At 33.8% G+C, this 14594-nt stretch overlaps 1 protein-coding gene across 1 annotated transcript; it reads left to right on the forward strand.

Moving 5' to 3' along the window:
* Positions 1 to 1848: 1848 nt before the first annotated feature.
* LOC137807358 (uncharacterized) lies at positions 1849 to 8657 on the forward strand. The gene is made up of 9 exons (XM_068607969.1): positions 1849 to 5044; positions 5163 to 5267; positions 5385 to 5537; positions 5882 to 6045; positions 6181 to 6328; positions 6411 to 6533; positions 6626 to 6713; positions 7795 to 8294; positions 8390 to 8657. Exons 1-8 carry the CDS (start codon positions 2666 to 2668, stop codon positions 7959 to 7961), a joined length of 3327 nt encoding a protein of 1108 aa, XP_068464070.1. The 5' UTR covers positions 1849 to 2665; the 3' UTR covers positions 7962 to 8294; positions 8390 to 8657.
* The last annotated feature ends 5937 nt before the right edge of the window (positions 8658 to 14594 follow it).

Below are 14594 nucleotides of genomic sequence, written 5' to 3' on the forward strand. Positions count from 1 at the left end.
AAAATGTTTAACTTGAGTGTGAATGAGTGTGATCAATTCATGAAAAAATGCACCTAACTAAAAACACATATCTTACGTGACTTTCTTTTCACTCATCTCTTTTTTCTCTTCAACCCTCAAAAGACCACTTACTCACTGAACTTTTTCTCCCCTGCTCCCTCACCCTCATCTTTGCCCTGATCCAAATGGAGGTTACATTCTCTCATCCATCCTTAACTACAATGTCACCCCAATCCAAACACAGTGTAAAAGTGGTCTTAACATCATCACGTCATCCTAAGAACAAGAAGTAGGAAGGGAAACTAAAAGAACCTAATACCCAAGAACACTCCTCATCTCGAAAGAAAAAAGATGCAAACAAAAATAAGGAAGTGAAATAATCTGGACCAGAATGAACTTTGAACTGTAGGCAAACCTCTTTACTGTTTGTCCTATTCACCATGTATAGACATATTACTTTGATTACTTTTTTAGATAATTAGGTTTAACTCAAAGAAGATCCATGAAATATAATCTTTATTTGGCTTGAGGAAATCATATTTTTTTGAAATTTAATCAATCTACAACAAAGTGATTCATGTATTTTATAATGTTTCATTGATATGAGACATTTACCGCCTCCTAACATATATAACTGAATTGCTATTCTAATTTAAAGACTCAAAACTATTTACAAGTATATTTGTTGGGGTTTCCCTTTTAAGGAGATTTTTTTTAGTGTTGTGAGATGGATCCGAATTTTTGTGATTTTCATATATTTAGAAGTGTCTCAAGAATCAAGGTTACTCCTCACAAGTCAAGCCATCTTATGCGACTTAAACACAAAACAAGACTTTTGCACAAGTCTTAAATAATGCATGTGATATACCTCTTTCGCAATTGTCTTCTCCTTGCATCAAGGAGAGATTTAAGATCAGTTTATATTAATGAAAATGTGTATCTCAAAGGTCTTGAAGATTGTAAAACTTTATTGAAGAATAGTAATATCCAAATGTGACAAACCTATTACTCATGTGGACGTGTGCAAAAAGATGAATCTTGCATGGAAATCTCTAGGATCTTGGAAAATTATTCATTTGAAAAAAAGTTTTATGAATTTTCTTTTTCTTCCCTTAAAGACATGAGAAAAGTCCTACCAGTGGGATATTGGAATCACTGGGTATCTTAAAAGTCTTTGTTTTAACTAAAGACTTTGCGTCATCCTCCATGAAGCTCACCAAAACTCAATGTTGGGTCAGGATCCACATACTTCCTATGGAATGTTGGTGTCACAGAAAAATTGTTTTGAATCTCTTTCAGGTGATTTACAAGAGACTTAAGAGTCAGTTGAATCTACTTCTGCTGGTATTTTCTTAGAAGATATCAATTTGGTCTCTAAGTTATGAGCTCAAAAGATAGAAAATGAGAAAAAATGATGAATTTGTTCAAATCAGAATACCGATACTTGCTCATAAAATTGGATTGAAAACCAATAGCATGACCTCCAAAACAAGTCAACTAAAAAAATAATAATGGTAGTAATGTGCAACAAAAATTTATTATCCATTTAGACGAGAAAATCAATCTTATTTCGATTTCTAATCTTATTTCGATTTCGATTTCTATTTGTTGTCTTTTTGAGAGCTATACATTAAATAATTTCTTTTGTTTGACTTCTTATATATATATATAAAATAAGAATCCATTCATTAAAATGTTTTTTCTTTAAATTCAAATATTTTTTCTCTCCACAAAAACAAAACCAAATTGATCACATCCACGACTTATAAACATTAATTAGAGAAAAATATCATAAAAAAATCATGAAAATGTATACTTGACATAATTTGTGGGTGGTGTAAGGAAATTGAGTGAATAGACGAAGGAGAATATAAAATAAATGAAAAATAGGAAAAAATTGAAGGTGTGTGGTGGTCACATGCAGAAGAGAGCGTAGAAAGAAATGGCATATGCGAGGGAGATAAATAATATGCCAAGAAATACCGTTAAGAGAGAGTGCCACGTGGGACTCTACATGGCAATCATCCATCGCATCTGCAATTGCAACCTTCAACCTCTGCCCCCACTCTCTTCCTTCCATGTGCCCATGGCGTTCCTTCTCATCACCACCTTCTCCTTCTTCTTCTTCTTCTTCTCCTTCTTCCACCCTTCCAATTCCACCTTCCTTTCTTCCCAATCTCTGTCGTTATCTTCTCAATTCTACCCTTAACCTAACCCCCTCTTTCGCAATCGCCAAACTTCAAAAACCGCAAAATATAGTGTCTGAGAGAGCCATCACCTCTGTTCAAACCCATCAATTATTTTCCACTGGGTCACGCTTTCACTCCCAAATGTCCAATTTTGCTACCTGTTGATTGCCTTATTCGCCGTCTCAGGTATCGCTGATGGTTCTCTCTGTGAATTCGGATCTGCACAAGTCGCGGCCTTGGATTTTTGTTTTCGCTTAGATTCTTTTAGTTCTATTTCTGTCATCGCCTCGAGGCTCTGTTTCTATAAATGTGATCGACCTTCTGTTATTTATTATTTATCATTTATTTATTTATCCTAATCTTCAACTTAATTCCAAATCATTGACTCACCTATTGGGTGGGGCTACCCTGTTTGCTGTTGTGAAAGTTTGGAGTTGTAATATGTGTCGTGAGTTGTGGTGATGTGAGTGGTGCTCATGTGTAATAAAGGGTTTCAATGCTTGAACGAGTGTGAGAGTGAAATTGATCATAGTCGAGAATTCTTCGTCATGGATAGTCCAAATCGATCGCCAGCTGCCGGCGAAGATAGCCGGCGTGTTAAGTTCTTGTGCAGCTTTCTGGGTGGCATAATGCCCCGTCCCCAAGATGGGAAGCTGCGGTATGTCGGTGGCGAGACACGAATTGTGAGTGTTTATCGAGAGATTAGCTATGAGGAGTTGATGGGGAAGATGAGAGAGTTGTATGATGGGGCTGCTGTATTGAAGTACCAGCAGCCTGACGAGGATCTTGATGCTCTTGTTTCTGTTGTCAATGATGATGATGTGGTTAACATGATGGAGGAGTATGACAAGTTGGGCTCAGGGGATGGATTCACCAGGCTCAGGATATTTTTGTTTTCACAATCCGAGCAGGATGGTTCCTCACATTTCATTGATGGGGATGATTCTGAGAGGAGGTATGTTGATGCATTGAATAGTTTAAATGATGTTGCTGACTTTAGGAGGTTGCAACAAGGAGAGTTTCCTATGATTAGCCCTGTTGAGGATATCCATGTGGCTGCTGATCAATTTTTTAATCCAATGAGTGTGGAAAGTGGGATTCATAGTCACAGAAGTGGGGAACTATCTATGTCACCGTATAATATGCATCATCTCTCGATCCAGCACCCGCAAACCATGGGCCCAAGGTATACTGAAATGGATTCTCCTTGGAATCCTGCTTATTACTCTCCTAGGCACCATGGTCTCCACGACTCCAGATCATTGGTTGAATTTCCATCTTCGCCGTCTAGTAGATACCGAATGCCATTTCCGGAGTTACCAGACAAGTGCATTGATAGAGGGCCGGAAGAGTATGCTCGACATCATGTAAATCACCATCCTGTGTATGATAATCAACCGCAGTATGCTGATAATGTTTTGTGGGTGCCGACTGGAGCAGCACATTGTGAAAAGGCAGGTTTTCCGGGCAATATTGTTCATGGTTCCCATGTTGTTGATGGGAACAGCATATGTGAGCAGTGTCGCATGGGTTTTCATAGAGGTCAACCACATCTGGAGCATTCTAACGTAAGTAATGGACTTCCACCGGTTGCTAATCCATGCGGAGAATGCCCCCTGCCAAATAGGGATGCTTTCCCCATAGTTGATGCAAAGTTACATCCCGCAATGTATCCCAAAGAACCTAATAATGATCATAGGCCTGTTTATAATGATACTCAGAATCATGAGAGAGCGTGGGGTTTGCAGCATCCAACAACTGCTCGGGTTGAGGAATCAAGAGGACATGTCTCTGTATCTGGAAGAGTGAGTGATGTTCCAGTTGTAAATTTCTCTCTTGGGCATGGTAGTGTGACTGATGGACATACCCTGTCATCCAATTATCTTCATCAGCCGGTTGGACCTGAATTGGGGCCCGAACTTTTCCCTGACCAAACCATGACTGCATTACCACACGTACAAATTCCTCCTCCAGAAGAATGCAATGTGCGGTATGGAAATCCACCTTCTTCTTATGGAGTAGATGGTAATTATGCTGTGCCTGGTGGACATCCACCTGGTTTCTGGAGAAATACTCCAATGCCGGTTCATATGGGACCATCTTATGAGGCAACTACCTCACCTCCGCAGGTGAATGGTATGATAAATGCGGCATTAATCAGGGGAGAAGGCACTCCAGGGTTTTATGTTGGACCAGATAGTCAAAATCAATGGGTTGATTCCTCACAGAATTTGACAGGACATGATGGTACATCCATCCCAGAATATTCGCATGCACATGCTCTGAATTTGAATCCAACACCCCTTGGTCCAGAAAATCAGCACCCAATTACTGTAGATGCCATTCACTCTTCACAGGACATGAGTACTGGTACCTGCCCAGAACCTTTGCAGCTTCCAAAATCATCTTTTAATATCGTTCATAATCAGGAGGCTTTAAGAAATGATACCCATTTGGCAGAAGCAAATAGTTTGCTTGGAGAAGGAATAGTGGTAAAAATTGAGGACAAGGTTGAAAGCCCTGATATGCAGACTATATCTTATTCAGAGCAAAATAAAGTTGCTGAGAATGCATTTCAAGCTGCTGCTTCTGTTGATTCTAATAATTCAAAGTCAAAACCTGAAGGAGACTGCAGGCATGTTGAGAAACTGGCTGATAAGGACCATTCTGTTCCAGAAGATACTAAGCATGTAGTTAATCAATTCAGCTTCTTGCCTGAGTTGATTGCTTCCGTGAAAAAGGCTGCATTAGAAGTTGCTGAAGAGGTGAAAACTGCAGCTGATGATGACCCAGCCAATTCTCATAATCAAAAGTTAGACGCCAAAGAAAAAACAACAAATGAAGGAGAGGCAGCGGTAACAATGGAGTGATTTTAATTTCTTCTTTCAAAATTTAAAAGTAAATTTGTTCTCTTCTATTTTGAGGTTTGGTTGTGTTGCTTCATTTTATGGTGTGTATTTATTTGTCTTGTAGAATGCTCATGGCGATTTAGAATTGGACTCTGAAAATGACCATGTAGATACTTCTAAAATTGAGCCTACGAAGGCTGAGGAAGAAGCAATTGCCAGGGGATTGCAGGTTTTCTTTCCATCTTACTCAAACTCATTATGCTCTCATTGTTTCATGTTTTGAGGTCTTTTCTAGCTTTCCTTTTCCCACATCATAGGGTTTGATAGTAGGCTGATGATTTTGCAGACTATTAAAAATGATGATTTGGAGGAGATCCGTGAGCTTGGTTCTGGAACCTATGGAGCTGTTTATCATGGGAAATGGAAAGGTTCTGACGTTGCCATTAAGAGAATAAAAGCCAGTTGTTTTGCTGGAAGGCCATCTGAAAGAGCAAGATTGGTATTATTAGTGTTTGATGGTTTTTCCTTTCGTTTAAGTTACTATAGATTTAAACCTTGTAGAATAAGAATTTTCTACTCTGTCACAAATTTTCAATCTCTTGCCCAACAACATCACTGAAATAAAGGGAGTTACTTTGTTGAGTTCCTTGAAAAGTCTGAAATTTGCTCTAGAAGAAATATTTGATTGTATTATATGTGCATAATATAGAATATAGAATTGCTTTTGGGATTCATGTCAAGGGTCACTCTATTGTTCACATAGAAATTCACTCATTGCACATATTGAAACGTTTATTAGATACCCAACTCTATATAGTGATTTCATTCTTGTTCTTGCCCCAGATTACAGATTTCTGGAAGGAGGCATTGATGTTGAGTTCATTGCATCATCCAAATGTTGTCTCCTTTTATGGCATTGTTCGTGATGGCCCTGACAGTTCTTTAGCAACAGTCACAGAATTCATGATTAATGGATCTTTGAAACAGTTCTTGCATAAGAAAGATAGGTAATTTGATCATTCATAGGTTTATATTTCATCAGTATTTAATGTTGAGGCACTCAAAACGTGCAGCCTCCCATTTGAATACCCTCATGGTCCGCAATGTATTATTTATGCTGTTTATTCTGAGCAATTTAACAGAACAATTGATCGTCGTAAGAGACTCATTATAGCCATGGATGCTGCATTTGGAATGGAGTATTTGCATGGAAAAAACATTGTGCATTTTGATTTGAAATGTGAGAATCTATTGGTCAATATGAGAGATCCTCAACGCCCTGTCTGCAAGGTACTTATAAGAATGCACATACTGGTGCACACGAAAGCAACCTGCAAGGGGATACTGAAATGAGGCTTGTGTATTTTTTCAGATTGGTGATTTGGGTTTATCAAAGGTTAAACAGCACACTCTAGTGTCGGGTGGAGTGCGTGGGACTTTGCCATGGATGGCACCTGAACTTCTTAGTGGGAAAAGCAATATGGTGTCAGAGAAGGTATTGGCATAGCTGGTTTTGGCTTCACACACTAATACTCTTTTCATTTTTTATGATGATCAGCGTCTATACTTGCTTGTGATGTGCTGTAGATTGATGTCTACTCATTCGGAATAGTTATGTGGGAGTTGCTCACAGGGGATGAACCCTATGCTGATATGCATTGTGCTTCAATAATAGGTGAGAGCCAAGTAACAAACAAAAAGCATACGAGCACTTTGTCTCTTCCTACATATTAAACTTCTATTTAATGTTGCAAAATTGTTCCAACTGTTTATATTATTGTTAAAAAATTTCTTGTAAGCACATTGGTACACTCTTCTATTATATTTTGTTCTGGAAGTTACCAATTAACTCCGTTTAAAATTGAGTTTATACTTTCTGTAATTGAATCTGGTTATAATTTTTCAAGCAAGATAACACTGACATGGATTGTTGCAATTTTGTTTTTGCCAGTCCCGCGTAGTTGTTAACTTGTAGTTCTTGCTCTCCTTCTCTCTTCCTCCCTTTGCATAATATTTATCTGAATTGTCTTTTATGTCTGTCTCTGTATGGAGTATGGAGTTTATAGTTGAGTATCTTTGAGTTGTTAGTTGTGACTTAATTCCAGAACAGCACATCTCATTCCACTACACAGCAGGTGCAGTCAGGTTTCTAAAATTTTTCCGGAGTCAGTTACTTATTGCATACTTGGCTGGCTTTTCTGTCGTAACAGTTTTTTTCTTCTTAATTTCTGTAGTAGCTTGGCAGATGAGAGAACCATAGTATATGACTTCCAATGCTGTTGTTGAATCCTTGTTAAGATGTATACTGAGATTGGAGAAATTGAATTCATCTTGAAGACATTCCCTTAATGAAAAAAAAAACAAACAGAAAAGAAAACATTGTTATATATTATTTGTATAAATTGAAGTTCAGGTGCCACTTATTGTGGTCAGTTTATGACTATATTTTTTTAGTTCTAGTGCTTACTTGAATTATACCTGATGCACTACTGTAACATCATTCTAATATTGATAAGGAACTTAATTTTAAGATCTGGAAGGGAACAGGTTGTGTATAACTTGTACTGAGGTATCCTTGCTACAAAGTTCTAGGTAACGGACAGGTTGACTGGAAAATGAATAAAAACTTATCTATTTCTAGACAAAAGGATGGAGTTTCTTGATCTTTGCGCATATCTGGCACCAATTGGGTTCTTAATATTCTGGTAGAATAGGCCATATATCAACATTCACCATTGTTGTACTTTGTTTTGCAGGAGGTATTGTGAACAACAGTTTACGTCCTCAAATCCCAACATGGTGTGATCCTGAGTGGAAGTCTCTAATGGAAAGTTGTTGGGCTTCTGAACCTGTAGAAAGACCATCATTTTCAGAAATTTCCAAGAAGCTGAGGAGTATGGCTGCTTCAATGAATGTGAAATAGTCAATTGATCTTGAGTCAGTTAATTGAACTTCTCAAGTTGTATGTAGCCTAGAATTGGTTAAAGGGAAATAAGGTGAAGCATGGTTCTTCCAGTTCAAGGCACCATCAAGCTTAGCTTTATAAAGGGGAAAAATAATTGAAAGGAGTATTCAAGCTTACCTAGCTTGTATCGTGATATCATGCCTTGGTTTAGTCTAAAAAAAGTCTTTTGTAATGTTACCTTTAATGATATTTTCCTTGGTGCAGTAACTTGCACTATAACATGGTTTCTCTCCCAGAAGCAGCATGGTGTTCTGAAAAAAGCTACATGTGGTGGAACATCAATATGTCACAGTGTGAGTTATTTTATTAATATGTAGATACTAGACAGAAAAATATTTTCTTCTCTTAAAGTGTAATTTTATCAGTACCCTACTTGGTTTTTGCAGTTTTACAAGTGATGAGGGTGATGGTAGCAATAGTTGTGGCTTTACTATCACCAAGGAACCATGCCTTCTGGAGGGATGTGTATATAAATCAACCACCAACATGTCTCCTGTGCTTTCTCACATGGAGAGGATAATGACGAATTGTGCTTCCCATTTTGATGGAACAAATTCAATTTGTCGTCCATATTTTTGTTTGAATTGCTTTATTATATATTCTTAATGACATGAATGTGCATACTTAATGACATAAATAAAGTTAACTTTTTTATATGAATAATGTCAACTATAATTTTTTGCAGATTGTGTACTAATGTCTTGGAAGACCATGAATTGGACCTCGCTCTTTTCTATTATACCCTTTTTATTTCTCTCTATTTTTTTATACAAATATTCTTTCACGAGACTAATTTTTGTTGCATATTTTCTGTTAAAATGTAAAAACGAGTTTCACTGTGCAGTAAGGTTGATATCTCAGTGTCAATTGTGATTCAATTGAAAAACTTACTAAAGGTCACCAATATTTCAAGACTTTTGTTTCACACAAATCCGAACATTTGATCTTATTCATCAATTGTTTGATTGAAAAGAATTAGTTTCTAATATGTATTACTAATTAGTTTTTTTTAATTTGTGTTTAATGTTATAAATTAAATATTTTTTTTATGAGTTTAATAATTTATTAAGTAAAATATTATTTAATTTAATTTAATTTGTTGCTTAATTATATTTATTTTAAATTAGTTGAATAATTTGATAAACAGAATGAAAAGTTTGACAAATCAAATTAGGTCAACTTTCTCATCCAGCATAAGTCGACGAGAGGCAAAATAAAGATGAAATGTTCTGAAATAAGTGAAGGAAATAGTCATTTCCTTTGAACTCTGAATTTGTAAGTTGTGGCATTAGTTGCTGAATTAAAAGCCATTAAAAATTGCTATCACAAGCTCATTTCCACATTAAGTGTTCTTATGAATTAGCAAATTGAGACCGGAAAAAGTTAATTATCAGTGGAATTTAAAAAATTATAATTAAATATAAAAAAAACTAAACTCTTCACTGAGTAATAAAATTTTCAATTTAAGTGTATGAATAAATGATATTTTTTAGGTTGAGTGACTGGTGTTGTTACCATAATATTTTTTAGGAATTGGGGATATTCAAGAATAAGATAGAACTGGTTGAGGACATGTTTATGATAACTCCCAAGTGACGAACCAATATGAAAAAACGTCATTTAGAGAGTTTTTCCATTTCTTTTTCTTTTGGAAGACAAATTAATCAGTCACCAAAGCTTGACATTAAATGACAAAATCACAAATTTAACATGGTTGACTCCATTAATTCCCCGTACCTATACCACATGAATCTAAAGTATAAAATCATTGGTTTCAATTAGAGGATGATAATGGGTTTCCAATGATTATATAATGAAGTTTTAAGTGCAGCACCAACTCTTAATGCCAAGAAAATCCAGAAGGTCAATTTGTGTGACACCATCAACATCTACTCCCATGGCCCTTTATTTCTACTTCTATTCACTACCTAACACACGGGTTTGACTTCTCCATAAAAGTCAAACTACCCTCATTTCTTACACTTGTCATATTCTACACTATGAATCACCACCAAAAGCATTACGTAACAATTTCATTTTACAATAAAACATTTTTTGTTAAATCACCATCTTTTTAAATACTTACAACATCCATATAAATATCATACTCCGGTGAACAATTCAGATTGCTGTTGAGTCGTAGATCTACAGTAGTTTCAACTTGTCCAATATTACCTACTCAGTAAATTACAGTAAATTGTCCTTTTATTTTTTTAATCATTTCAAAATTTAAGAGTTGGTTTCCTAAGAGGAGTAGCTTGTCCTTCTAATAATATAACATAAACTCTATTTCGATTATGAGATTTAACTCTAAAACTCCAAAGTTGTAGTATTCTGCATTCAGTATTTAGGTTTTTGAAGCACATTACTTAAAACCTAGATTATATGTATGATCCAAGCAGATGGGTTTACAAGCATTACTAAAACAATTAACCTAACTGGTATAGGGCGTGACTCGAGAAAGGGGTGGATTCATTATAGAGCAAGTTGAACTCGGTAACGTAACTATTATTAACGTGTGTTGTGTTAGTAATATTTTAGAAAAAGTGCATGAAACGGGGATAATAACAGTTTGAATGTTATTTTTATTTATTAGCAGACGTATAAGTAGGTCTGCAATAAGTGATTAGTATGATTTTAGAGAGGAATTGATACTGCATTGTGTTGGTATAAATAAATGTTTAGCGTCCAAGTCTACTAACAGCATCTTTGTCAACCCTAGTGACGACATATACAAGACTGTGATCTTTCTGCCAATTAATGCTTATTTTTATCCTAAAACGACTTTTTTCGATCTCATGCTTATCTTAACTCTACTAATTAAAACACTAAAATAAAGAAAGTGAATCACAGGTGTCATGATAGCAAAGTTATATTTCCTGGGATCAACACAAAAGCTATAATAATGTACCAAAAGCAAAACCAAACACTTGAATTTGTGGGGTGGGCGTGGATGCCTGAAAGTGCTCTTAAAATCTGTTGAAGGATATATCTTAGCTGCTATTTCTTCTAATCACCACCAATAAGTATGGTTGTGTGGCCATTGTGGTGTTCTACCTTCAATTTCCTACGCTTCTTCTTAAGAGAACCTTCCTAAATTGAGCTAGAGAGAGGTCTTATGCTTTTAAAAGTGGGTAAAAAAGATAAAAGGTACTTCATTTGAACTATCAACTCATTGCCAAAATTCTTTCAAATAGATTTTTGTTATTTAGGATCTTACTAATGGGTGTTTTAAGGAACCAATACTTCTTTGTTATTCAAAAGTCACATTAGGGATGTATTGGCAATTATGATGAGAATATATTAATAATATTTTTTAATACAACAATTCTTTTGATTATTTCACATTAAAAAATAATTTAATTTAAAGAAAAAATAATTAATTACTATATTAACTGGTAATTAATTAGATGCTAATTTAAAAATTAATTTATAACTTTTTTATTAGTACTAACTAATTCACTAAAAAAATAATACGAATTAGTCAAATTTATTTTAAGCCATACAAGATAGAATCAAATACAGATCCTATAAATACACATAAAACTCTTAATCACAACAGTTAGTAAACATTAATTAAAAGAGTTTAAAATGACACGCATATATATATATATATATATATATATATATATATAATATTTAAATTCTCGTTTTTCTTTTTGTTTATGAATTTATAATTGAAACCAAGTGATTAAATAATAATCAATCAACTAAAACTTTAGGAATACGTGGTATGGCTTACGTAAAATAATATTATACTGTATAATTTTCAAGGATTGATTATCTATTAATAAATTAAGGCAGAACAGCAATAATTAGCAAGATATTTTTCGATTGGTCCTCCATGTTTATCCTCATACCAAAACTGTATTCAGCAGTTGTTACAATAGATTGGTCTTCTGCATGATGAAATGTACTGTTCTTCCCCCCATTTGGCTTCAGCTTTTTCTTGAAAAAGAAAAGCAGCGTCAATTTAAAGATTCTTAGTTGAGGAGAAAGACAAGCAGAAGCATGTTTTCTTCGTCCCAAAGATCCCAGACTATTTGATGATAAAGATATGAATAAATTTATAAATTTGGAGAGCTAAGTGCTTTTTGAATTTGATGGTTTCCCCTTGTTATATTTGTAGGTGAGTGCGGTTCTGAACCTTTATTTTCCTTCTTATTCATTAAAAAAATGAGTAGATGAAGTATTAAATTAGAAAACCAAGGTCAATGAGTGGTGCTTTCTTCTCAAAAATATTGAATTGCAATGACCTTTCTGTTTGGTTTTACATCTTTTCTTGTTTTGATACAGTTTCCTATATTGTCTTTAAACGTGTCCTACCCAACTTGTCAAACACGAACAAAGAAGAAAAATTAAAAAATGCCAAATAAAATGAAATGGGATTTTGTTTGATATTAACCCAACTAATTCCTTTCCTGTAGCCAAAAATTAAAGAAAGGACAATAAAAAATATAGCAATTAATTTAACTAATGTTTGACTTTTTCATTTTCTTATTTTATAATCTCATAGCTACATTATTGCACTATCAAGCCCAATCTCCAACTCCAAGGCTGGTAAAGAGCTTTTCTTTGAATTATAATAATAAGCTATTTTAAGAGATATAATATATTGTGTCACTGAAAGAAAATCATGAAATAAAAATAACTTTTAGATATCAAAATAATTAGTTACAATAGTAACTAAATTAGAAATTATTTTAGAAACTAAAAAAAATGGTTTCTAAATTAGTTTATATTATTGTTAAACAGTTTCTAAATTGGTATCTAATTAGCGACCAAGGTTTTTCTACCAAATTTATAAACTAAATAATTGGTAGTTAAAACCTTGATGGCTAATTAGATAGCTATTTAAAAACTATTTAATAATAATAGGTTTTTTTTTTAGTTTCTAAAATGTTCTCTAATTTAGTTAATATTGCAACTAATTATTTTGGTTTTAAAAATTAGTTTTTATTTCATGATTTTCTTGTAGTGTATATTGATCTTCTAATTCGGATAAACTAATAAGAATATACATTTTATATCAAATAAAAATATCAGAGACAAAATTTTATATATTAATTGAAAATTTTTTAAAATCACAAAACTTTATAGATGCTTTTAATGAATCTCCCATATAAATTATAATCTTCAATGTATTTTCACTCTCTTTATAGAATACTTTAACCAATTCAATTTTTTTGAATTGAATGCTTGTACACAGTAGATTGAGTTTATAAAATTGCTTAGAAATAAAAGAAAATACTTTATTACTGTTTTTTTTTAAATAAGATACAATTTCAATACAAATAAATCTCTATTGCTAGATAATATATTAACATATGTTCAAATTGTTTACATTTTTGTTGCTTTTTCTCTTTTATTTTCTTTCAATCTACTGCCTAAGTCATCTATAGATTTAAAAAATGGAAGAACGAAAATAGAAAATAACCTTTATAAAATTACTCTTAAAGAATCTTAATATCTTAAACACTACTTATTCTAGAAAATTAGAAAATTATAAGTGGAGCTCGCAAGAAATGAATTTATTTAGTAATCTATACCCTAAATAAAGGTACATCCGAACGATAATGTCAAAGATATCGTTATTGAGTTTCTCATTCTCTGAATGATATCTTGAATCCTTGATATATATGTACTCGATTTAATGCTGATGCTTTATTTTTTTCTTCGGTTATAAATGTTGGAAAAGAAGTAGATGATTAATCTGTGAATTTTTTATACGAAGGTAGAAATGAACTTTTATCTTTTATTTTCTATATGAGGGTTGAATCACTCTTTAAGTGAACCGATTTAATTTAATTGTTTATTGTCGATTAAAAAAAAAACACCTGAACGATAATGAAGGTTATGATATAGAACTTTGCCAAGTAAATTTTAAAGAATAATCTTAGGCCTGTATGATGTCAAGAATTCAAGGCAAATAACTGTGTTTTTTACGCGAGGGACAAGAGAAGCACTTAGAGTGAAATAACATGAACTCTTGAGTGAAATTACTTGCCAATATGACTGAAATACCAGTTTCTAGGTGTGTGGTTTGAAATAAGAATGAGTTGGTTATGCTTTTGTGGTGAAAGCAACCTTAGGATACATTTTCAAGGCATTGACTTATGTTTTCTAACTTCCATCAGCAGTTCGTCAACATCTACATATTGGTTTCACAAACACTTCAATGGCTTTAAACTCTATAGTGCTTATGTTGAGACCTTAAGAATGAGCTTTCGTTTCAAGTCCGTACAAACCCATGATCCATGACCCAATTTCTCGCTATATTTTTTCAGTTTTAATTTAAACGCAACCATCAATACCTGAAATCCATGTGGCTGACGAAGGAAAATATTCCTACACTGATGAGAAACTGGAAAGAGCAGTAGAGCACATCCTCATCACCTGTTTGCATGAGCAATGTAACATTTTCCAAAAATGAAAAAAAAAAAGTTCTGTTTTATTTTTTGACCTTTTTTATTCGGTATAGTGCAACATTGTCATTCTTCATCTGCATACGTACTACCTGCTAAAATAATAAATCAGAAGTTAAGCTCGTATGTATTTTCTTTGCAAATGTATTTGTTTTTTGCATGATCA

The sequence above is a fragment of the Phaseolus vulgaris genome, chromosome 3, assembly GCF_000499845.2.
Source record: "Phaseolus vulgaris cultivar G19833 chromosome 3, P. vulgaris v2.0, whole genome shotgun sequence".
Classification (NCBI taxonomy): domain Eukaryota; kingdom Viridiplantae; phylum Streptophyta; class Magnoliopsida; order Fabales; family Fabaceae; genus Phaseolus; species Phaseolus vulgaris.